Source organism: Sturnira hondurensis, unplaced genomic scaffold (assembly GCF_014824575.4).
Source record: "Sturnira hondurensis isolate 20B ecotype Veracruz unplaced genomic scaffold, ASM1482457v3 Scaffold0005279, whole genome shotgun sequence".
Taxonomy (NCBI): Eukaryota; Metazoa; Chordata; class Mammalia; order Chiroptera; family Phyllostomidae; genus Sturnira; species Sturnira hondurensis.
In genome coordinates, this window is record NW_028077910.1 from 16261578 (window position 1) to 16288274 (window position 26697).

The 26697-nt window shown below is 40.0% G+C and overlaps 1 protein-coding gene across 3 annotated transcripts in view; it reads left to right on the forward strand.

Moving 5' to 3' along the window:
• The first annotated feature begins 6365 nt into the window (after positions 1-6365).
• VEPH1 (ventricular zone expressed PH domain containing 1) overlaps positions 6366-26697 on the forward strand; it is a 193155-nt gene continuing 172823 nt past the window's right edge. Inside the window, exons 1-2 of one of the 3 annotated variants that reach the window (XM_037046664.1) lie at positions 6366-6625; positions 15156-15447. In XM_037046664.1, coding sequence (XP_036902559.1) covers positions 15226-15447 — 222 coding nt within the window. In that variant the 5' untranslated portion in view covers positions 6366-6625; positions 15156-15225. Of the gene's footprint in view, positions 6626-10945; positions 11088-11379; positions 11488-15155; positions 15448-26697 lie in introns of those variants that run through there. The other 2 variants (XM_037046665.1, XM_037046666.1) reach the window with 2 other exon arrangements.

The following is a 26697-nucleotide window of genomic DNA, read 5'->3' on the forward strand; positions in this document are numbered from 1 at the left end:
AATAAACAAATGGGGCTATATCAAACTCAAAGTTTTTTAACAGCAAAGGAAATCATCAATAAAATAAAAAGACAACCCAGAATGAGAACATACTCACTGATACACCTGATGAGTTAATATCCAAAATTTATAAAGTACCTAAAAAACTCAACACCAAAAAAACAAACAACACAATTAAAAAATGGGCAAAGGACCTGAATAGACACTTGTCTAAAGAGGACATACAGATGGTCGGTCAATAGGCATGTGAAAAGGTACTCAACTTCACATCATCAGAGAAATGCAAATTAAAACCACAATGAGATATCACAGCACCCCCTTTGAAATAGTTATCATTGACAAATTAACAAACAAGTACTGGTGAGGATGTGGAGAAAGGGGAACACTTTTAAACTGTTGGTGGGAATGCAGATTGGTGCAGTCACTTTGGAAAGCAGTATAGAGATACCACAAAAAATTAAAAATGGATCTGCCTTTTGACCCAGCAATCCCACTCCTGGGAATATATCTGAAAGAACCCAAAACACTAATTCGAAAGAACATAAGCACCCCTATGTTCATTGCAGCAATATCTACAATTGCCAAGATAAGGAAGCAGCCCAAGCATCCATCAGTAGATGAGTGGATAAAACAACTATGAGACATTTACACAATGGAATTGTACTCAGCCATAAAAAAGCAAATTTTACCCTCTGCAGCAGTATGGATGGACCTGGAGAACAATTGAAATAAACCAGTCTGAGAAAGACAAGTACTGTATGATTTCACTCATATGTGGAATCTAGTGAAGAAACTGAACTAACAAGGAAAATGGGAGAGCAGATGACAGCTAGTTGTTGGGGGGTGTTGGGTGAGAGGAGGTTAGAAGGTAAAGGGACTGAGCAAAAGACGAAAGGTCTCGTTGACATGGACGGCAGTATGGTGACTTTGGTGGGGAAGGCGTATAAAGAGACTAAATGGTAATGAAAAAAAATACAATGAGAATTAAACTTAAAAATATCAGTACTTCACAAATAATCTATATAATTCATTACAATCCATACAAATCTATTTGATTCTACTCAAGATCTCAAATTCATTTCTATGAATTAATTGAGTCTAAAAGTTATATGGCCAAAGTATTATAAAGGTAAAAGCATTGCTAAGACAATTTTTAAAGAAAGAATGAAGAAGGCTGACCTTTACATACACTATGAAGACACACTTAAAAACTAAGATCATGAAAACAGCACAGCACTGGCACAGAGGAAAACAAACAGACCAATGGGACATCACAGAGGCTCTGGAAATAGACCCAAACATCTATGTAGACTTGAAATTAGCAGACCATATTGACATCACAAATCATAAATCACTGGTATCATAAATTGATGGGTTATAAACAGACTAAAAAACTGTGTTAGAAAAATTTGCTACATATATATTTTGTATATGCATATATATAATCAGATTCTTATCTCACATTATAAACAAACTTTACATTAAAACCTGAATATGAGAAAAACTACGTATTTTAGAAAAAATATGGAAGAATTATCTATCTTTATAACAGGGTAGAAAAGGCTTTCCTAAATAAGAAATAAAAAGTATAAACCATAAAAGGAAAGATGAATATGTCAAAAGCTAAAACCTCCCATTTTAATTTACTGCTTTATTTTTAGAGGTAAAGAAGGGTCAAATTTACCTGAATATCAATTATTAAATTAAATTATGGCATATTCATACAGTAGAATAATATACAACTTTAAAAAAATAAGCTCTCAGCATGCCAATATGGAAAAAGCACCGAGATATTAAGTGATTAAAGCAATTGAGAGCAATTATACAGAACTGAGCATATATAGCAAACTGCCATTTATGTGAAATTAGGGAAATGAAGTATACATTTATATTTGTATTTGAATTAAGAAGTTTTGAAAGAATATATGTTGTTGCTTGTAATCAAAGTTTGGGCAGGAACTAAATAGATGGGGAACAGGAGTTTGAGGGTATCTTTTCACTGTGCCTTTTAATATACATGTATTTTTAATTTTTGAACTATGTGAATGTATTACCTTTTTTAATTTTAAGTTAAAACAAAAATTTTATATAGCAAATACCCTTCCCAAAACAAAGGTGAAACGTAAGTTAAATTTCATTGCAATATATGCGGCTGGCAAAGCCTTGGTATCTACAATACATAAAACACTGCTTCAAATCAGTAAGAAAAAAACCACTCCATGCAAACGCATGGAAAGAATACAAGTCCAAACAAACATTTAACAGAAGAGGAATTATGAATAAATTCAGAATTTAAAATGTGTTTAATTTCATCACTTATCTGGAAAGGCAAATGAATACAAAAAATAGCATTTTTCATCTAACAGATCAAATTAGAGAATCTTTATTGAATGTTTTCAGGCATGTGACCAAAACGCGCCCTTCTCGTGGGAGTACTAGCTGGTACCGACAGTTTGGAATCTATGTTGACAGTGTTTAGTGAAATGAAAAATGTGGGTACTCTACAGCCCAGTAAATTAGCTTCTGCTATGTATCCTAGACAGAGTCCTGCATCTGTGCACCAGGAAGCACTTACAAAGCACTTCCTTTTAGTGTGTATTTAACAAACACTCCCTACAACCCAGTATGTATCCTAGATAAATTCTTGCAATTATGCACCAGGAAGCACTTACAAGGATGTTCCTTTTAGTGTGTATTTAACAAACACTCAATGCAGCACTTACGACATTCCAGTCTGGTTCTGAGCACTTCACAAATATTACCCTAGATAACCCTCATAACAACCCTACTCTAGGGGGTAGCTACAATTAACATCCTTGCCTTAGACAGAAAAACAAAAAACCCTGACACATTAAAAAAAAAAGGTCAGGATCATGGCCCACAGTCACATGGCTAGTAAGTGGTAGGACTGGTTGTGAATCCAAAAACGTGTTCTTTCAATGCCAACAACACAGTATCTCTTTGTAAATCCTTCACACCACTTACAACCTCATCAGTAGAGGAACGGATAAACAGAATGTGCTGTATTCCTAGGATGACATGCTATCAGCCACTACACATGTGCAGAGATATTTATTTATAATTTATATATGAGTAGTTCTCAGGGCATCTTTTTGTGAAATAAAATTTCTGAAAGAATTAGTAGACAATTGGTTTTATTTATTTCTTAAGTGTTGTATAGAGTGTACCAATGAAGCTCTCTGGGCCTCAAGTTTTCAAGAGAGTTCCTGATTACCTCTGAGGTTTTCTGTGCATGTAATAGGCTCTTTCAAAGCTGGGTGGCTGAACACAGACATGGTGTACCTGGAGAACTGTCACAGGTGAGAAAAGTTACTTACAGAAAATGAAATCATCCAGGAGTTCGGTGTTCATATGTAATTTACCCACTTAAAGTTGCTTTTGAATTTATATCATTGCTATAAAGGAAGCATCTTAGTCTGACTTTGTGGTTAAACAGATTGTCCTTTATTTCAAATTTACCAAGGATGGGGTTGGAGCAGGAGCAGAGGGGGAAAAATACAGCAATAGTCTGTGAAACTAATTACCCAAAGAAATGTATGAAAAATTTTGTTCATGCATGGATGGATCCCACGATCAGGTTTATTGAGGTCAAAGTGTGTGGCTGGGAAACGCCAAACAAGTCTAGTTGGTTAAAGTGGAAGCACTTGAAGAACTGAACATGGAGTTGGTTAAGAAGAATTAATTTGGAACGTTCCACTTTCAGGTACACTGAATGACTACATCATTTCCTAGGCCTTTCAGGCCTCTACGGGTTGTTGGTGGAAGCCTGTGGTTGTCATTCAAGGCACTCATTTATCATAGTTGGTTCCTAATGAGTCTCCTCGTTCATTTCCTTTGCAAGGAGCTGCCCTGTGGGGACCCAGAAGAGCCCTCCCACAAACCTGAGTTTTGCTGCTTCTGTTGGGTAGAACTTTTTAAATGGAAAATGGCAGAAAAACCCAACCTAAAATTCTTTAAGCTAGTAAAGAATTGACTAACAGTGAAGGATGGAGCTTTGTCAACTTCAGCGGTAGCTGGTTTAAGGGGCCCAGATGAAGTCACTAAGATTTGGTTTTTTGGTGGCCAAATGGCAAGAATAACCGGTCCTCATATTTTCTTGTCATCAAATTCATCCAGCAGGAATGAACCCATCCCATCCAAGCCAAACATTTGTCTTTGTCATGACTCTCCTTGGGCTGAAGGAGTCACACACCTCCCAGAGACCAATCATGATGGTCAGAGGATTCAGTTTCTCCAACTGGCTGAGACCCAACCTGTCTCTGTGAGTCAATTCTAACTAAAGAATGTGGTTTCCCAAGAGAAACTTGGGTACAGTTCTTACAAGAAGTAGGATAAGTGGATGTTGGGTGATAAACACACAAGAAAGTCCTCTTTACCTCATGAATATGCCTTTTAATTGAGCCAGCAATTTATTTACATGTCACCATGATTGCCAATGACACGGAAATATTGATATTTCCAGTTGTACATCTTACTCTCCCCACCACATGCACACACTTAGTCTGACTGAAAGCTAGTTAGAAGTGACTCAGAAGTGTTCTATCATTTTATATGTAGGCAAAACCTCAGATCAATAAGGGGCCAAAACCCTTGTCATACACTTAAAAGGGGAGAGAAAAGCCTCCACATATAACAATCCACTGGGTACCACCAATTAATTTATGCATTAGAGGTTTGACTAGCATTCTTCCTAAAAGAGATGGAGATACAAGGTGATACAGGACTGCCTGTAGGGGATCCCTAGTGTTACTGAACAAGAGGTCCGAGGGGCAGGGGGGCAATACTTGGCCCACCAAGGGATGACAAAAACCGCTACAGAAAACAGGGGCCCCTCCCAAGGATGGTATACTAATATCTACTGAGCTCTTCTGCCCGCCGCCAATTGGAAAAACAACTCAATGCCGGAGATTTATGAAAAGGAAACAAAATGTTTATTTAATGCCATTCAGGCCTAATGCCTACATTAAAATATCAAAGTCTTTAAGGGTATACACCTACACACACACACACACACACACACACACACACACACGGCGCTCCCTTCTCCCACTGTCCCAACTCCGGGTACCGTAAATCAGGAAAAGAGCACACGTCCATTTTTCCAGGCCACTGGCACCGTCAGCTGTGTCGCCTGTCAAGGTAGGATCTCCAATTAATCCAAAGTCATGCGGCACCTTCCACTGGCAAGAGTTCTTTGTACCAAGTTCCAGTCAAAGTCTCTCCTGCTTTCCAGGCCACTCAGCCAAAGGGAGCACCCCAAAGCCACGTGGGCCTCTTCTACCAAAGCTGCAGGGGTCCGCACGCCACCACGTCTTTCTTCTTCACCTGGCCGCAGGGATCTCCATTCTGGCAAAGCTGCATGGTTTTCCCTTTTCACCTGGGCAAGAGGGGGTCTGCACTCTGCTGAAACTGCGTGGCTCTCTCTCCTAATGGCTACAGGAGTCTCATCTTTCCAAAACAGCGTGGCTCTCCCCCGTCACCTGACCAAGAGGGGGTCCTCACTCTCCTAAAACCACATGGCTCTCCCGCAGGCACTGTTTCAGGAGCAGCCCCCAGTTCCAGCCTGGGTAGCCACTCACTTCTCCCTGGCTCAAAATTTGGCCACAGCTGTTTAACATATCTATGAAACCAGTTAAAAGTTATAGATATGTTAAATGACCAAAATGACCATTCCTAGGTTAGCTGCAAAACTGTTGCTATGCAAAACAGCTCTCAATGGCCCTGCTCCATGTGTCCCTTCCCCCAACTGACACCTGGGGAGGGGGGAAGACATCTTAATAATATTTCTTCCAATATTCCTATACACTTTGGGTTTTGGACACCATTCCAAATCTTCTTTTGCCACCCACACCCCCCTCGGCTGCACCCTGTATCACTAGTGCATTATGCCTGAAAGGAGGAGTTCTATATCCGGATGGTAAAAGAAAGTGAATTAGCAATTTGGAAGGGCGCAAGAAGGAACAGTGCTGGCATGGAAAAATCGCTGGTGCTTCATTTAGTCGTTCCGTGTTGCATCAGCCGTACCAACTGCATACTTAGACTTTTTGCTCCTTTAGCCATTCTACGTCTCTTGTGGTGTTTTTCTTGTGTCGTATTTGGCTTAAACGCTATCTCACTTCACTACTTCCCTCTCTTCATTCCTCCCCAAGCCTTTTTTTTTAACTGATGCCTGCCTGATAAAAGGCCCCACATCTGATATTAACTTAAAACTTCCTTCATTCCTTGAAGTGAGTTATTCATTAACAGAAGTTAAATTTGTTAGGCAAATCTAATTCTTTCAAACTACTGATTTGCTCAAAGAAGCTTCTGTAAATCTCCTGTAAAGCTTTGCGCCAAACTGTGAGCTCTAAGCAGAAGTTTGGGAGAGAGAGAAGTTACTCATTTGCCCTATTCCACACAGTGAGTCCAGGGGAGGGAATCGAGTTCACCGCAGGCTTGCATCGCAGGCTTGACCCGCAGCGCGGGGAAGCTCAGCTGCGGCCAACGGACAGGACAGGGCCTACCGGGCTGCCTCCGAGCATCGTCCTGGGTCCAGACAAACTGCTCTACAGATCAAGCGTTTTGCCCTCCCTTTCCCATGATGGCCAGTTTCCTGTGCTGAGAGGTATGGCTATCCTGTTTCCTGTCCTTTTGTTCAGCAAACACAAAACCTCATTAAAGTAAGTGTCAGAACCTGCCTGGGGAGAGGAGGAGTGGGCTTCCCAAGCTGGTCAGAGAAATTTCCAGGGGCTGGCTGACTATGCAGATGAAGCATTTTGGGAGTTGTGTGTCTAGCCATGTATGCAGGCTTTTCAGTTATTAAGGTTTAAAAAAAAAGCCAACTCTCTGTGGGTTATTATAACATGTCTCTAGGCCTCAGGAACAGAAAACTCTGCTTCTTCGTGCATTTTTTTCTTTACTCCATGAAGAGTTTAAGCTCATTCCTCTTTCATGCTTTTGTGTACCCGAAGAAACATTTTGCAACCAGCAAAGAAACTGACCCTGCCTATAATTTTCAAAGAACATTCAATAGCATTATTATAGTCCCTGAGCAGGACAGTAACTGTTATATTTGTTGTTGCCATCATTCAGATATCTTAGAAATCATGATTGAATATAACCACGTTTTCTTTCAAATATGTATTTTGTTCTTTCAAATTGCTATAGTGAGCTCTCATTGGATTTCATGACATTTATATATGTTTTCAACTGAAAGGATAAAAAAATACTTAAGGAATTATTTGAGTTGGCCATACAGTTGTTTGATATATGGAATTTAAATATAAATAAAGATACATTTAACATTGAATTTTTCTCGTCATTTGAGAGTTTGGGGATGCTTTCTAGAAAAATAAACCCCATGAAATTTGAACAAAATTTTTTAGCAAGCGTGTATCAATTCCAGAGCAAATACAACCTGTAAAATCCAGTTTTACAGGTGAAAGTGGATACACTATGAAATTATTATGACAGATCACAAATTCTTGGTGTAGAAAGTGGGTTAGACTTGAAGATGTTTCCCTCCTTCCCCATGAAGAAAAATGCTTCCTATGTATTTGTGTTTCAATAAGTTGCAATACATATTCAAATTAAATATGGGATTTGCATTCTTGCCTAAATAGGTCACCAAACCTATTTTTTGCATGCTTACAGGCCTGCTACACACTTAGCCTTTATGAGTCCTAGCAAAAAGCCCCAGGGCTGAGCTCTGTAGCATCTTGTGGAGTGACCCAGCCTCTGAGGCTTTCAGTGGAAGTGAAATGTAGCAACATGTGGTGGCGGGGGAAACCGAGAGGCTCCAAACAATAGACATCTTGTGGGAAGGGCTGAAATGTATGCGGCCAATTCCCATGGGAACGCCTGTAGCTCTTTCACACTGTGTGAAAAAGATGCTCCTTGAAAAGGATCTTTAATCCTTTTCTTTCAAGGGAAAGTCTCTCTGAGAACTTTATCAACAGTTTTTAGAACCCACATGGATCTATATTAGTCAGTGGGAAATTTTAATACAGATGAATACAATGAGACTTTTTGATGCACAGTAATGCTGTCCAAAGCATAATGTAAATAAATATTGTTATTCTAGAAGTGAAGAAACCAGAGAACATCTGAACGCAGACATGGAAGCTGGAGAATGACTTCCTCAGGATTAATTGGCTTCCTGAGTTTCCCTGTATTTTCATGTAGCAGAATCTACTGATGCGTAACAGTGTAAACCAGCAATGCTTTATTAGCATCCATCGAGTGTAGGTCACCTTGAAAAGTCACAAAGAACTTGCCTTCTGATGTGCTGAAGGGAGTCATACACTCCCTCCTTCCTCACTGTTACTCTTTAGCCATGGTGGGGGTAGTGTCAGAGTTAGGCTTCCTCTCCAGGGAACAAGATAGGTTTGCAAAAAAAAAAAAAAAAAGGTAGTTCATGCAGTACCCGGATTTAAGATTGAGGGAGAATACAAGTAGGACATAAACATGACACAAAGGGAAAAATCCCTTTAACATGCGCACTCCATGTTAGGTAGCTGTACAGTAGAGCGTCGATATTTAAAAGGGATTGCATGGGGACATGTTAACAGGAGAATGACCTATAAGAATAATATTGTTAAGGATATGACTGTTGTCACTTCTTGGGTGCTTGCTATCTGCCAAGGTCTGTGTGAAATGCTTTACATAATCTCATGAAACCTCCGGACAACCCAGATCACAATCCTCGGGTGCAAATTAGAAACCTGAGGCTCAGGGAGGTGGAGCAATCTGCCCAGGCTCGCACAGCAGGCAATGGCATTGCTGTGTCTGTTGCGTCCAGGGTCTCACTTGTAATTAGTGTCCCATAAGTCCAAGCCTGGACCCTATACTCTTTGAAAAATGTAAGAAAATGGGATAAAATCTAGTGATGAGAACCATTAAGAATGGAGGGTGAAAATGAAGAAATGCTGAAGAAATAGAAATTATCCACTAAAAGAAGAGATGCTATCACCATCTGTAAGCCAGAAAAGTTACTAGTAAAAGAACAACACACCTACTCACAGATGACCAGATTCCCTATTTTTATAAAACAAACTCTTCAAGGGGACATTTCTCCATGTGTTGATGGCATAAAAATATGATTGATCACCAAATGTCTAGGCAGGTTTATGAGGTCGTTCTCCTGGAGTGTATGACCTGGTTCAGTGGCAGGCGTGTGGCTACCCAACCACACACCTTTGAGGGCAGTGCTCTGGAAAGACTGTCGTGACGTCCACTTCTCAGCGATCACACACAGGAATTTATCTACAGCACAGGCTCCCCAGCAGATAGGTGATTTTCATGGGCAGCAGACATCGTAAGGAACAGACAAAATATGGGTAGAGAATTACATAGTTCAAAAACCTGTTTTTTAAGTGCACTGTTAACTGTTAAAACAATAAAAGAGGGTTTCAGTACCTTTTTCTCCTCTGAAGTGTCAACAGGTCAAGCAGGATATACATTTTCTCTGCAATATTTAAAACACAAATTGATATATCTGGTCCCAGTAGATTTTTATGACGAAACTTCCAGCAAAATGAAGTGGGGGAAAAAGAGGGTACAGTAAGTCCTCACTTGATGTCCTCAATAAGTTCTTGGAAACTGCAACTTTAAGCAAAACAAGGTATAACAAAACCAATTTTACCATAGGCTAACTGATGTAAACAGGAGTTAGGTTTCTGATCCAAAAAATATACCGAGCTTTTAAATAAAGACCTAAAATACTAGTAATAGTAAACATTGAAGTAAATGAAACTGTATATACACTGTTTTATTCATCTTTCTTATACACTGTATAAGAAAGATGAATAAAAACAAGTTAGATCATTATTTTCCAACTCGCTTTTTCCAGTTCAGGGTCTTCAGTGGCAGGAGTCTCTCCTTGCAGGTCAGGGTGCAAGGCAGAAGATACCCTGGGCACGATGCCCTTCCTTTGGGGGGCGCTCACACCCACACTCTGTCTGGGACAGCTTAGACCAGCCCATTCAGCTCGCATGTACATCTTAGGGGTGTGGGAGGAAACCGAAGCACCCAGAGAAAACCTACGCGGATGTGAGGGGAACTTGAATACTCCACCCACAGTGGCTGCGGGCGGGACTCAAATTTTTTTTCAATGTCCTAACAAAACAATGTTCAATGAAAGGGCATTATTCCAGAACCTGCTGTACGCATTTTTCTTAAGTTTGTTCTGTTTATTAGCAACTTCCTGCATCCTTAAACTTTTAACAGTAGTAATCTAGAGCGGCAATTTTCAACCAGTGTGCCTCAAGAAATTTAAAAACATGCAGAAATTTTAAAACATGCAGAATTTTTAAAACTATTTAGTCAGAGCCACTAATCTCTTCTTCCCTTTAGATTGTCAAATTAAAAACTGACAACAGCCAACGTAACAATAGCCGTCCAGGGTGAACGAATCCAAATTACACCTAGTTTTTTTTGTCAGATCAGCAAAACTATGAATTGTTTGGTGTGCCGCAGAATATCAGTAATTAATTGACCTGTGCCATGAGAGGGAAATGGTGGAAATCACTTCTGCAGGAGCAGTGGCTCTTACAGGACAAACCGTCAGTGTTTCAAATTCGAAGAGGAGGGAAGCGTTAATTAAGTTACAGTTCTCTCTTCCCTGGCTTTGTGAAATGGCTCCCAATAGCCATTCCAGTCACCTGCTTGAGTTGCTATTGAAACTGTGTTTCCTATGTGGCCCTTTCCCCCCCATTCTTTCCAGGGCAAGTATAGATTTTCTCGAACACAGGGAGTCTTGTTTTCTCTGTTACAAACAACTCTACTTTACTGGAGCAGGCTTTATGTTTCGCCCCAGGAAACAGAGCATTTCACTCAGAGGTAACTCTCTCTCCACTGGGCGAGGTGCAGCCTGTCACCTGACCCGCTCCGGAGCTGTCGGTGGCATCGGGCTGCATTCCGTGAATTCTTTCACCCGGCACCCGCCACCACAATGATCAGCTTCAGGTTCACTGAGCTCAGTGGATTCCTCTCGCTGTGCTCTGGGAGCCCGCGGCCCGCATCTCCCTCCCAGCCTGCAAACACACAGCTAAGTGACAGCAAGCGCGCCTGTGAGGACTAGCACACAGGTAAACTGAGTTTGCCGGGAGGGAGAGCTGTGACTCCCTGAAGTGTGTCAGCTTGGTGCAGAATCATTTCTCTCTTTGGGGTGTCTGTGTCTCCTTACAGAAACCTGGCTTGTCAACCAATAGCTGCTGAAGACATAGATACTAAATAATGAGGATGTGGACTTCAGTTTAGGCCCCTGTAACATTGGAAAAGGAAATTATGAGAGTGAAAGTTGGGAGTAAGAAGGAATTTTATAAGCCAGTGCTTTTGTGTGTGTGTGTGTGTTTTAATTCAAAAAGTACGAGATTTGGAGGCTGACCTACTTGGATGTGAATCTTGGCTCTGTGTGTAGCCTCAGACAGGATGTTCAATCTCACCAGTCCTGTTTCCTCTTTGTAACCTGCAGGGTCGGTGCAAGAAGTAAGAGCAGAAAGTGGCTGATGAAGAGTTTTGTGTATGGAAAGTGTCTGGGTGTGCACAAAGTGTGCATATGCGTGTGGTTGTGTGTGTAGCATTGGGTGCCTCTGCATACATGCATTTAGACCGCAGGGCTGTGACATTTGTAAGGATAGCGGGTTTCCCAGGAAAGGAGGTAGAATTTGATCTGGCTCTGGCCTTCTCTGTTATTGCAAAGAAACCAGACACTGGAGCAAAACATTGACCTGAGCTGCTGAAAAATAAATAATGTGTCTTGCTGATCTTATCCAGGAAAGATGGCATAGTGTAGCTGTGGGATGCTCTTTAAATGGGGACTGATGGGAAGGGAGGCAGCTTAATAATTATCAAACACAGTCACGTACACAACTGTACACAGCCCTGAGTGGGCTTTGTCTTGGGAGGCCAAGTGCCTTCAATCCTAACTCTGCAGCTCACTCTCCATGTGCCTTCTGGTTGTCTTCCTCTCAGAACATCAGTTTTTCATCACATGAAATTGTCAGGAGAATTAAGTTACTCAATACTTGGGAAGTGCTTGAAGAAGTGCCTGACACCTGGTTAACACTCACGAAACATCAAATGTTGGTGTCATTATTTCACAAAGGGCTCTTTCACGAGTGTTACCAGTTTTGATCTTCAAATAATCTGATGAGATAAACTAGGCACGTATTAACCCCATTTTGCAGATTTAGAAACAGAGGCTCAGGGAAGGAAAAGGCATCAATCAAAAGTCCCACAACCACTGAGTGGCCAGTCTGGGGCTTGAACCTTGGTCCCCAGACAAGAAGCTGACTTAGCATGTACTCAGGATGTGTGCATTGAGTGAGACATACTCTAAAAGTTTGCCTCCCACACCTTTTCCTCCACAAAACCATCTCTTATCAATCTTCCACTAGGAACAATCTCTCTCTCCCTTGTACTTCCACAAACTTGCCTTTACAGCACGTGGAAGACTTTTCTCTGGGTCATCTCTGCATTGTAGATAGTTTGGTGTGAGTCTCACCCCTTCTTCCGCCGCCCCTAGATGTGTGAAAGTCACCATGTACAGTTGTGTGTTGAACAACAATGTTTGGCACGTGATGGACACTCAGGAGTAATGGGTGAAGGTGAAAGCATGGTTGTTGGCTCCAACCCACCACCATCTGGTACATTTGGAGAGTAAAGAAAATGCTCAGACAAAGCCCGAGGGTGCCCCTCTCCCCCAGCCCATATTTCTGCTCCTTCTCAGAGCCCTGGCTCTGATATGTGGGGGGGGCAGCTGAATCTGATTCAGGAAGTGCCAGAGGCTGACCAACAAGCTGACGGGTCAAGGTGAACTCATTTCCAGCCCGTGTCGTATCTTCCTGAATATGATTTCACCGAGACTCTCTTACTATAAATATCTGAGTTGGGGGGTGTGGGGGGTGAAAGAATGAGTTAAAGGGGAAATTCAAGAAAAAAAACTGTCCTAACTTTTCTTGTTGCTATTGTAATCACCCTTCCACAATTTGCCACCGTATATATAAACTACTCTTGGGAGTACTTTACTCCTCTTTCTTTCTAAACCTCCCCTAAAAATTCCTTCACTTCTCTCCCTCTAAGCTACTCTTCCCTGCAACTCTCCTGCTCTCTGGCTGGCCTAAACCCCAGGGCATGGACGGGCAGGCACGCAGAGTCAGCGCAGGAGGAAAGACGAGTTCATTTTCCTGAGACTTTACCCATCTCTCTATCCTCAAATGTTACTAAGGCTCCCAGGGCCTTTACTCCTAATAGTAGCCTCACATGAAATCAACATACCACAATGGTTGTGAACTTGGAAGCTAGCACTCTGGTTCCAAAATCTAGTGTTCTAGGTTACTATCTGTGTGGCTTGGTCAAGTTATTTAATGCCTTGGTTTTCTCACCTGCCAAATGACGATAAAATATCTTCCTATAGTTATTATGGGGCTTAAATGAGTTAATGTCTACAAAGCATTTAGGGTAGTACCTGACCTGGCACACAGACATGTGTATATAACTATCGGGTGTCAGTTTTCTAAAGCTGGTGGGTTGTGCGAAAGTTTCGTGCAGGCAATATTATCCTGGAAATTTCTTTAATGGCCCACGAATTGCATCTTTGGGAATACTACTTAGAACTTATTTTACGTGAGTGTCTGATGAAAGATTTGGCTTGTATTTAGAGACCATATTGCATAGAGACTATGGATCTTTAAACTTTAAAATTGCATTTAGCACAGGAGTGCTCCCACAGTGATAGCACAGGAGGCACGTTTCTGATGGCCCAGGAAGCAAGAGACTCCCCTCTTCCTTTTCACACTCATTCTGTGGAGAGCAGGCGGAGTGAAATGCTAGAAAGAATTGCCTATTGCTCCTATTAAGTAAATCACTCTCCATTCTCACTTTTTGTGCAGGTGGCTAGTCCGAAATTGAGAGAACGGTGCTGCCACAGCTACCACGGGGCCTTGGTGAAGTCATTAAACCTCCCTGGCCATTAAATGATTGCTAAGGTCTCTAGAGTGCAGATGGTCTGTGATTTTATTAGGCCCAGAAGGGAGCTGATGAGAATAACCAAATATTTAATTTGCGCTATTTCCCTACTCTCTTTGGACTGTTAATTGAGTGAGAATTACGGTAGGAGTTCATTATTGCAGCTATGGAACTAGAGGGAGGATTGCCTGATCCCAAAGCCCTTCTCCTTTAGCCTGCATTGGAATGTTACCACTTCACGTTCAATATTCAAGTGCATGCTCACATGCTGCTAAGATTTAACTAGCCACACCTAAGCAGAGTCCTTTATTTCACTGCTACTTGTTTAGGGAGTGAATAAGAATAAGGCAGGTATTTAGGTCATCTTCTGGACTGAGGGTTGGGGCAGCTTCTGTGGTCAATCTAGCAAGAAGCCCCACCAGAAAGGTAAGCATTGGTTTCCATGTCTCGGAAAAGAGAGGAAACCAGGCTGTGGATCTAAAAGATGTTTCCTGCGTTCTCTCTTTTCTTTCATCGCCCTTTTCTGTTTGGTTTCCATGGGAATCTGTTTGGGGAAAATCTGGCAAGCATTGGACATATTTGTTGCTTGTCCACTTATTTCCTTATGGCATGGAGAAAAAAGAATTATATAGAAAAGGGAAAAATAATTGTGGGATTTATGCTGCTTTAGGGCTTGAATTAAATTCTGGAGAAACCTAATAATTTTTGACAGGATTTTTTGAGGCAAGAATAAGGAAAGATCTCAGCTGAAGATATCAAGCCAGAATCTGTTACTCTATGCCAGCAATTTTCAACCAGCGTGCGGCAGGAGGCACACTGGTGTGTCACAAAAGATTTTAAAACCAGCAATACCTGACTATTTAGTCAGGGGCACTGACCTCTCTTCCCTTAGATTGTCAAATAAAAAAATGACAACAGCTAACAAAACAATAGCTGTCTGGTGTGCATGAATCAAAATTATACCTATTTTTGTCAGATTAGCAAAATGTGTATATATATATTTGGTGTGTGCTACAGAATTTTAATAGTTAGTGTATGTGTGCCACAAGATGAAAAAGATTGAAACTCACTTCATCATGCACATTTCCAAAGGCCTATGTTTTTTCTCTCTGCTGGGCACCAAGTTCACATTCTGAGGTCATGTTTTTCTACTAATGGCTACATTGTGTCATTTGTTTCTCTTGCAGAGAATGTAAAAGACCTCAAAGTCTGGAGAAAAATGACCTTTCCAGGAGTACAAAATACACCTCCTGCTACATGTTTTTGTCTTACTCACCTCTGATAACTGGGTCGCATGGCCCTGGGCCTTCAGAAAGTCAATTGACTATTAAACTCCTCACCATGCATCACCTGTTCAGACTGGTCTTAGGACAAAAAGACCTCTCTCGAGCCGGGGACCTCTTCTCCTTAGATGACTCTGAGATTGAAGACAGCTTGACAGAAGCTCTGGAGCAAATTAAAATAATTAGTTCATCTCCAGTAAGTAAACTACTTTTCAGACTAGACCCCTGAAATGATCTATTTTAGAGCCAAATGAGTGTGCTAATCTTCGGGGAGAAGGATCTTTGCAGGGGAAAGAGGAAGGATCACTGTAAACTCTGCTCTGTGGTCTCATGGGCCTCTAAGGCTTAAAACCAGAAAGTCATTGACAGGGGGCAGCCAGGCCACCTTCAGCCCACTCACAGAGATCAGAACTCTGGAAACTGCAGACCAGAGTGGAATTTTCACACAAGGCTCCTCTAAGGGTTATTTCTAAATCCTTGGAATGACAGGGAGAGGAGAGGGAACAAATCCGGGGGAAAGCAGACCGGCCAAGCTACAACAACAGCATCAGGAAACAAAGCCCATCACGTGGTGGAGGCTGAATAATGAAAGAAGGCAGGATGACACCTCTTGCCATGCAAGTCATTTGAGACAAGGACAACCATCACTCTGCTGCCAGAAGTGACAGTTGCCCAGGGCTCGATAACGCTGATTCTCTCAGCTTCTGTATTTTTTCCCTTTGCTTTGCTTCTTTTTCTACATTCTCCTCCACCATTTAATTCACCTCACCAGTCATTAGCCCCCAGTGTGATCAGACAAATTAAAAAGTTCTACCGGCCCTCCCGTTCCTTTGCCTCTCCTCAATGTTGAGATTATAGATTCTGAAAGTACTTCCCACAGGGGTTGGATGTGGTGCGCTTTGATCTTGACCTTCCTGATCAGGCTTGGACCCTTCATGAGACTGGTCCCATTGCCAATGCCACGCCGCCGAGCATCCTCTCGCCTCCTCGCAGCTCCGCAGCATTTGCCAAAATGTGGCATAAACAGCCATGGGGCAGAGGAAAGGGACAGGACTCAAGGCACAAAACACTGAATTAGCAAACACGTGCTCACTTCAGAAATAGCGGCTTTCTTCCATGTCACGAAGAAGAAATGTTTAAAAGGCTTGCTAGCAAGCCGTGCAGCTCTCTCCACAAGCCTGTCAGCACGTTCTCGCGTTGGCTGCCATTACTGGGCCAGATTCCCCCAGTGACCGGTGAAGTCACTCTTCCTTTCTCAGGTAATGCCTTCAACAGCAGTTAGTGTCCACATGTTCTCCAGAACATTCATCAACTTAGTCTGGCTCAAAACACCAAGTATTCCTGGTACATTGCCACTTTTGGAGTAAGATTTATATGCTATTTCCAGCAGCCCCATTCTTCATGCGCTGGAAATAAATTGGGTGAGTATACCACTGATTTTCATGTAATCTAATAGCATGTACACATATATATGATTCTAATAAATATCTTATTTATAATATTTATTAGGTATAATGAATACCATCTTATTTATAATATCTATTAGATATAATAAATGCATTATATATATATTGAAACCTATTTCCACTAGAGGTCACTAGCGTCAGTGATTTTTGCTGTTGTTCCCTTCACTAGTGGCTTTGTCTCACGGATGTTAAACTCAGAATTTTAGGACTGGCGAGTTTTGTCTGTTTCATGTCCCACTGTTAACCGTTAGGGCTGGCAGGTCCCTTGCCATCGGCATCACTGGACATCCTTTAATTCCTCCAGTGGGCATCCCACCAGATCAGCAGGTCTAGAAATCAGTAGTTCTCCTGTGTTCTTCGTCTACTAATTTCTCTCATATCTCTCTCCTTCCATTTCTCTATCTGTAACTATGGCATAGAGCAGATGGGTAGCAGGATAAAAATAATCATTTTTAGCAGACTCATGAAAATCAATCCAATTTTTATTTTTTAAAAGATTTTATTTATTTTGGAGAGGGGGGAAGGGAGGTAGAAAGAGGGGGAGAGAAACATCATTGTGTGGTTTTCTCACACCCCTTGCTGGGGACCTGGCCTGCAACCCAGGCACGTGCCCTGACTGGGAATCAAGCCTGCAACTCTTTGGTTCACAGATCGGCACTCAACCACTGAGCCACACCAGCCAGGGCTCAATCCAATTTTTAAATCATTTAGATCAATGCAATATTTAAATTTCCTAATCAATCCTAAATATGTCCTTTTGTGGAATTCCTTCTCCTTCCCTGTTTCCTTTGAAAAAAGTTTAACTTTCATTATTCCTTCAATGGTTTCTAATGGTTCTAGTTCTCAGTGATTACTTCTTTCTAAAAGGACATAATTGACCGTTTGCATTATATTTTGTCCTCATAGAAAGTCATCTATTCATATAACCTCAAGTGCAGTTTCTACACGAGGGAATCCCCAATGTACGCTTTCAGGCTTGACATCGCTCTAAGCTTCAAGCTCATGGTAGTTAGTACCCAGCACCTCAATCAGAAGGTACCATCTTTCTTTCGGTTGCACCGTCATCTTCCTAGACCTCCCTTTCTCTCACTCCCCTGCTGCCTTGCGAATTCTGTGGATGCTGCCAGAGAAATGCTTCTCATCTGCTCCTTCTTTTCCCTTCCTGCTGCTATCACCCTAGCTCGGGCCCTCAAAACAATTGATCTCCTGCTTTTGGTCCTGCCTCTCTTTAGTTCATTCTACTATCAGTTACCAGATTAAACTTCATAAACCAGGTTTTATTACATGTCTCTCCTTTGTTCAAAACCTATTGATGATGCCTCAGTGCCCATGACATTCAGTGGCCAAAGCCAGGGATTGGTCCACTGAACCACCGTAGCTACCCCGTCACTTACTTCACTGTTAGCTGCATCCCAGCCTTCCCTTATGAACAGGACCAGCCCTTCCTTATCAGTTCTCTCCTAATGACCTCGGATCTCAGTAATCAAGTCTACTTCTCACTGTGCTGTGAGAACTGGAAGGGATCTTCTCCATCATCTTTCCCAACTTCCTTTCAGCCCAGAAATTTCTTCTTTAGGGTTCCTAACAAAGAGGTGGCCTTCCCTTCCACACTGGTGATGAGGAGGAGGACGTAGTTTCTGATATTTTTCTGCCTGACACTTTTTTTTTCGTGAATTTCCCCTCTCCGTTGCATGAAGCTTTGATGGGGTCTTGAGTCCACATTCTCTACCTTGCCTTTGCATGGGGCAAAGGAAGAAAAGAAGTAGAGGCATCTACCCAAACTATAGCAACCAGAATTTATTTCCCAGTAATTCTGTAAAGAAATCAGCAAAGTGTGTTTTATCATGGCCATGGTGCCCCCAAGAGACAGTCCTTTGGTTCCTCCCCTCTGTCACTGTCTCTGCTTTGGTCACTGTCCTTCTGAGGCAGGTAGTGCAGCTTTTTCTTCAAATCTGTGAGCTACCTTATGTCTTTATTATTATGATTTTACTACAGTGTCTAGACTTTGTTGCTTATGACCAATGAATTCTAACTGAAAAAAAAAACACAGCTGTTCCACTGTTGCAATTGTTAGCTTGTTACTTCTTTCAGCCAGACGAAAACTTATTGTCTTTTCTATCCATTGTGCTTTGTTCACCTCTTTGCCCCAACAATCAAAAGAATCTAACCTCTGCCCTACAAGAAGACCTTTAAACCCACTAAGACGGGTTTCCATTTCACCTCCGGTTTCTCTCTTTCCAGCCAAACATCCTTAGTGCTGTCGTGTTTCTCCATGACAAGGAAGGGGCCCGTGACAGGGAAAGGCTACATGACCTCACATTTCTAGTGTCAGGTCTAGAAAACCAGTTTGGTCAGTATGCGAGAAAAGCTATGCAAATCATGCTATCTAAACACAAGACTCAACAGTATACATGAGAATGCAGACTTACTGATTTACAATGTAAAACCACACTTGGGTTTTTTAGAATTCTTGTGTGCTCCTTGCTATTCTCTCCAAGTCTATTTATCCAGTCTTTCACTAGACAAGGAATATTATTGTTTATTAGGCTTCTTCCTTCTCTGTTATAATCACATTTCCATTCTACCTCCCTGGGATTATATTTAACTCACCTATGAAGTCATTCATGTACATATAGCATCTTGGGTTAGCCAAGTACTTGGGCTATACAAGTGAATTTTGTTGTTGTTGCTGTTGTTTAATCCTTAAAGGACAAATCAAGTTCTGGGAGGGTGCTTCATGGTACCTCCCAAGTACTGCCTGTATTCTCAACATTCTGGTTAATCGCCCTTGGAATCTTCCTAATTTATTATTGTGATTTATAATTGCCCTGTACTTGAACAAATTGCTTAGAATAACTGCTGATCCTGGCCAGATACTCTGTTTCTAAACTTTCTTTTCTATAATAACACCAGTTGGCCACCTCTCTCCTGTGATGTGCCAAGATCCTCAGGTTGAATCAAGACTCGTAATTGGATAACTTAAAAATTTTTAAGTAGATTATGTCACATTTTAAACCATTCCAATATTATTCTTGTGTTTTGGTCCTTCTTCCAGGATATTGATCCCTTTTTTTTTAATCTTGATTTTGTCCAATATTTTAGTTATCATTCCTAGCTTTGTAGCTTTGAAAATTTGGTAAGCAAGCCCCCAATTCTTCTAAAGTCACTCACAAAATAATTGAAACTCACTAGATTCTACTCTGCAGTTCAAGCCCTGTTTTTCCACCCATTATTCTGAAATACTGCTGAAAATATTTTGTCCTTATCGTTGGCTTTGAAAATGTGACTTTTCACTAAAAATCCTCAGTGTTCCCCAATGTGACTTTAAATGTTTTCATGTGAAGTCTTTTCTGAAATACCTTTACTTAATAATCACTTCTACTGCCTTGGCTCTCCTCCCACGCTCCTTCAGGTGCGGTTGTCTCCTTCTCTCATTGCCACCTCCACCTGCCCCATGATGTTGATTACGGCGTGTTCCATGCCTAATTGTTCCACCTATCTTCCAGTGGTAGGCACTCAGAAACCACCCAATCCAACCAATTAGGTACAATTGAAATCACATGCATGTCAGTCTCTAATCCATTTCTTCTTCCCTTTCTCCCAAAAAGGTAACCAATATCCCGATTGTGGTATTTATTTATGCATGTTTTCATTTCTTGGTTGCGTGATCATGATTAAAAATTACTTGTAGTATTGTATTTCTTGTTTTTAAATTTCATATAAATGAGGTCATAAGCTCAATATTATGTTTTTGAGGTTTGGCTGTGTTGGTTTGCGTATTTCCAATTCACTTGTTTTCGGTAGGATACAGTATCCATTACATGACTATGCCCAGGTTGTTTACCCATTCTTTGTTTGATGGACATTTACCGTGTAGACAGTGCTACAGCGAGCATCCTTACAATGGGCCATTTGGGCAAACGTGCTGGTATTTCTATGGTACACAACTCAAAGTGAAACAATCGGCTTGGGACCTTTCTATGTGTTCAACCTTCTGATACACCACCAAATTGCTCTCCAACTTGGTTGTACCAATCTGCTCTCCCACTGGTTTGTACAAGTGTTCCAGTGGCTTCACCTCAGCAATGCTTACTTTTATCAGATTTGCAAAGTATTTTTCAATTTAGGTGAATGATTGCTATGAAAAGTTGCAATCCCCTCGTTAGGATAGCTGACCATTTAAAAAATAAGTTAATTTGCCATTTGTCATTTGGCTCTTTTCTTCAGTAAAGTACCTGTTTAGGGTTGGGTGGGGTTCTTTCAATTTTTAATGTAGATTTTTAAAATATATATTTTTTCTGATTAATTTGAAGGAGTTTTTTGTGTATTTTTGTAATAATCTTTTTTTCACCTATGCATTTTATACATCTCTTACTCCAAATGTAGCTTGCCTTTTACATTTGATTATAATAAGCATTGATACCTAGTAGGACAAATACCCCCAATTCCTTCTTTAAAATTGCTTTCATTTGTTTTTGTTTTTTAAAAATTTTACATTAGGCTTCTCAAGTTTTATGAATAATTCTGTCATATCTTGACTGGAATTTCATTATGTCTATAGATTAATTTGAAGATTAATATCTTCATGGTAGGGTCTTCTTATCTGTAGGTCTTGTATATCTATTCACTTAGCTCTTGTTCAATATCTTTCAATAAAGTTTTATCATTTTTAATGAGGATCTTAAAAGTCTTACACATCTTTGTTTCAATTTATAAGTATTTGGTATTTTAGCTGATATTATAAGTGGCATCCTCTTTTTAACAATTGTATTTCACAGCTATTTTTGAGGTGGTCATAACAGAAATACCACCTGTGTAGTGATCTTGTGTCTAGTTGATTCATATAACTGTTATTACCACTAATAGTTTATCTATATTTTTCCATGTATTCAACAAATATATTAGGAACCTACAATGTTGCAGACGTTGTACTGAATGCTGAGTATATAAGACTGGACAAAATAGATGTAAATACATAAATAAATAAACAAACAAACACTCAGTGGATTGAGCGTGGGCCTGTGAACCAGAGTATCGCGGTTCGATTCCCAGTCAGGGCACATGCCTGGGTTGCAGGCCAGTTCCCAGCAGGGGATGCATGAAAGGCAACCATACATTGATATTTCTCTCCCTCTCTTCTTCCCTTTCCCTCTAAAAATAAATAGATAAATAAAATATTTTTAAAAACATTAAAAAATAAACAAATAAACAAACAAATAAGTAAATAAATAGAATGTCTGCTATCATCCATTTCATTGGGCAGAACAGAAAATAAATGAAATAAATAAGAAAAATATGTAGTATATTAGAAAAGGGTAAGTGCTGTGTAGAAAAATAGAGGAGAAGGACAAAAGATTAGAATTCCGAAGTTTAATAGGGTAGAGGTGGTAGGACACACTGAGAAGCTGGCATCGGGCACAGCTTGGAAATGAGGGAGCCAGTACTCGTGGATGCCTGGAGGAAGTCATTTCAGGCAAAAAAAAAAAAAAAACCCATCTAGTTCAAGGGCCCTGAGGTTGGAGGCAGCCTGGAGTTTGAGAAACAGCAAGGAGGCCAGTGTGGTTATAATAGAGGGAGCAAGGCGGGGAGGTCAAAGGGTAACAGGACAGTCTTATGGACATTTCTTTATAGGTAACTCTTTCCCTTTGTCCTGCTGCCTTTAAGATTTTTCTCCTTATCTTTAATCTTAAGTAATGTAATTATGATGTGCGTTGGTGTGTTCCTCCTTGGGTCCAACTTCTTTGGGACTCTCTGAGCTTCCTGGATTTCCTGGAAGTCTATTTCCTTTGCCAGATTGGGGAAGTTCTCCTTTATTATTTGTTCAAATAGGTTTTCCACTTGTCACTCTTCCTCTTCTCCTTCTGGCACCCCTATGATTCAGATATTGAAACATTTAAAGATGTGCTGGAGGTTCCTGAGCCTCTCCTCGTTTTATTTGAATTCTTGTTTCTTCATTCTTTTCTGATTGGGTGTTTTTTCCTTCCATCTGGTCCACACCATTGATTTGAGTCTTAGTTTCCTTCCCATCAGTATTGGTTCCCTGTGCATTTTCCTTTATTTCACTTAGCGTAGCCTTCATTTTTTTTCATCTATTTCAACCAATTTTGTGAGCATCTGATCACCAGTGTTTTGAATTGTGCACCTAATAGGTTGGCTACCTCTTTGTTGCTTAATTGCGTTTTTTCTGGAGCTTTGATCTGTTCTTTCATTTGGGCCTTTTTTTTTTTTTTTTTTGTCTCTGTGAGCCTGTTATGTAGTAAGGGGTGGAGCCTTAGGTATTCACCAGGGTGGGGCAACCCAGTCGCAGGGTTGTGACTCTGTAAGTGGGCAGGGGTCTGAGAGGGAACAGTGCTGCTAGCTTCACTCTCTGCCGGATTTCAGTCGCTCCCCCCACCCCCGACCCCGCTTCCCCCAAGCAAATTGGGCCCTTCTGGTGCTGATTCCTGTATCGGTGGGCTTGTGTGTGTTCTATGACCCCGTGGTGCTCTCCAACAAACTCTCCTGTGCGGCTGGGAGTTTCTCCTGGCACCTCAAGCCCCACAGGTGTTTCCAATCGGTGCTTTGAGACTTTATTTCCCCATGCTGAGACCCTGGGTTGCGAAGTCTGTCTTGCTCCCCAGTTTTGCCTGGTTTATCTGCGTGCGAATGTGGGACTGCCAGCCGCCTTGCACCCCAAGCCCCTCCACAATTCGTTGCCTTGCTGGGTCCACCAGCCACCCCTTTGCTGTGAGTCCTCTCTGCCTGGCTACCTTACCCCTCCTACCAGTCTGGATGAATATTTCTTCTTTAACTCCTTGGTTGTCAAACTTCCATACAGCTCAATTTTCTGTCAGTTCTGCTTGGTTTTTGTTTTTAAATTTTTGTTGTCCCTCTTTTGGTTGTGCGAGGAGGCACAGTGTGTCTACCTACACCTCCATCTTGGCCAGAAGTCCCTCTGTTTCTTCCTTTCTAATTCTGCCTTTTATATGATTTCTTTGTCTCATTGTCCTGACTAGCACTGCAGAATAATGTTGAATAAGTGGGGGATAATAGAAATCCTTTTCTCATTCTTTAAAGGAAGTTTTCTGACTTTTCGATGTAAGTGTGATGTTTGCCCCAGGCTTTTAGTCAGGACCTTGTATCAGACTAAGGAGGTTTCCTTTTATTCCCATTTTTCTAACAATTGTTTAATTTTACCAACTGCTTTTTCTGCCCTTTTGAAATCATCTTTTTTTCCTCCCTTTAATCTGTTAATGTGCTGAATTTCACTAGATTTTTGCATTCATGAAATAAAATGAAAGTTGACAGTTATTTTAATACATTTTATGACTTGTTTTGTTATTTTTAAGGGGTTTTGGAACTAATGATATTATTCTTTGGAACTAATGATTATTGTTTCTTGTACTGTCTTTCCCTGGCTTGTACTAGTCTTATAAATGAATTGGGAAATTTCTCTGTATTTTTATGGTCGACAGGAGTTTTATAAGATTGTGGTAATCTATTCCTTGATTTCATAGAAAACTGTAAAACACTCTGGGTACCATGAGATTTGTCTTGTTTTGTTTTATTTTTTTAAGTAGATTTTTAAACCACTAATTTAATTTATTTGGAGAAAATTGACAGATTCAGTTTATTTGAAGAAAATGGGAGGGAGGTTGCTTTAGTCACTTTTGGTAAAAATATTTTCTAGAAAATTGTATGTTTTATCTGAGTTTTCAAATTTATTGGCATAAAGTTCTTTGTATTATTCTTGTTTGGGTTCTGTTGCATCTGTATTTAAATGCACATTTTCACTGATATTTTCTTTCATTAATGTTTTCAGAGTGTTGTCTGACTTAAAAAGCTTTTAATTCATTAATCATCTATATGGGATCTTTATATCTCTCATTAACTTTATTAAGGGTTACTAGTTTCTTCTTTGTTCTTTCTCAGGTTGTAGTTTATATTCTTTCTCTAATCCCCTCAAGTGTATTATTAGTTTACTAATGTTTTTTACTTTATTTCCTAATAAAAGCATTAATAACCATAAGTATAAGTATGGTTATTAAGTAAGCTACATGTAAAACCATGTAGCTTAAATCCCACAAGCTTTTGAGATATAGTATTTTCATTATAAATTCTGAATACTTTCTTATTTTGATTGTGATTTCCTCTTTGACCCATAAGTGATTTAGAAGTTTGTGTTTTACTTTCCCAAACAATTTTTGTAATCTTTTTGTTGTTAAGTTAAAAGTTTATTACATTCTAGTCAAAGAATGTGCACTGAGTGATGCTCGTTGTTTGAAAGTGATTGAGACGTGCGTTGTAAGACAGTTTAAGGCTCATCTGAGTAAGCAATAGTAGCTAATACTTAAGTAGCGCTCACCAAGTGCCAGGATCTGTCCTAAGAGATTATCATAAATGACAAAACAACAACTGAAGAACTTTACAGAAACTAAAAGAGAACTTAGTTTTTTGTCACTAAGATATTGATTAAAGATGGTCTATCACACTACAGTAAGTAATACATCTGAAAATAGGAGAAAAAGGCAATTCCCTTGAAAGAGATGAAAGAAATTGCAGAGAAATGAGAGGCTAGTACCACCAATTCACATCTTTGTAGAATTCTTTGTACGGCATAATGTAACTCACAACTTAATTGGCAGTCTTTTCTCTCTCTTCATAATGGAAGATCTCATAATGCACGCATTCTTACATTTGTAGAATTATAATAACTATATCTAAAGTTATTCAATAGCTTTGTTCTCCTTTACTATAAGGACCTTGGAACACTTCAATGCCCATCTCATTCTTAAGCAAGACTTTTATTCACCTTGTTTAATTCCCTAGAAACTATTCTTTAAAATTACTGCTTTTTTAAAAATTCAGCCAATGTTTACTTCTAGTACCTACTACTGTCCTGTTTCTTTTCTGATCATTCTTTTGAATCCCAGTTTTCATTTTCTGAAGGGTACATTTTAAAAGTCCCTTCTATAAAGATCTATTAGTGACAGTCTCAATGTTTGTTTTTGAGAAAAGTTATTATTTTGCTCTTAATTGTGAATGATACTTACCTAGATATAAATTTCTAGATTGGCAATCTTTTTATTTCTCAGCAATTTCCACTATTGCTGTTATCTACTGTTAGTTTACTTGTTATTTTTTATAGCCATCTGTTTTTTTCTTTTATTTTCTCTGTTTCTAGAGGTCCATGGTTCTATTAAATCTCTAGACATGGTTTTATTTGCATTGTCCTAGTCAATCCTCATTGTGTATTGTGGCTTCGGGTTTTATGCTTTTAATCAGTCTTGGAAAGTTTTAAAATATATCAAATATTATATTTTCCATCCAATCTCTCTTTCTGTAGATCTTACTTATTTATTCATATGTGTATTCACAAGCATTTATTTATCTTTTATCTTTCAACAATATTCTAGACATTAGAAATATAGTAATGAACAAAGCCAACAAAAAATTTGCCCTTATATCCTTTATATTCTATCCTATTTTATCTTCTATTCCTCTTAATCTTTTGTATTGTTCACCTCTGTATGATACATTATGATTTCATTTCCTCAGCTCTATATTTTAATCCATAATCATAAATAACTTAAATTTCCAATTTAAAAACAGAAAAGCAATAAAATCCCCAAAGATTGACATATTTGACTACCTAAAAACTTAGTATGTCAATAAATAGCAACAAGAAAAATCCCAAAATACTGAAGCACGGAGACACATTCCCAAGCAACGTGCCAAATGTTGACTTAATATCCGCACAAGAAAAAGATATTGCACCACAGGAGAACCAAAAAAAAAAAAAAGATGGAATCAACGAAGGAAAAATAAACAGAAGAAGACAGAGGGCATTTCCAAAGGAGGAAATACAAATGGCCAATAAACATGACAAAATATTCAATCTTTGTTCTAATCAAGGAAATTCCAAGTAAAACAGCAATGAGATACTGTTTTTCACTGATCACATTAGCAAAACAAAAATACTTTCTTCTTGCAAAGGTACA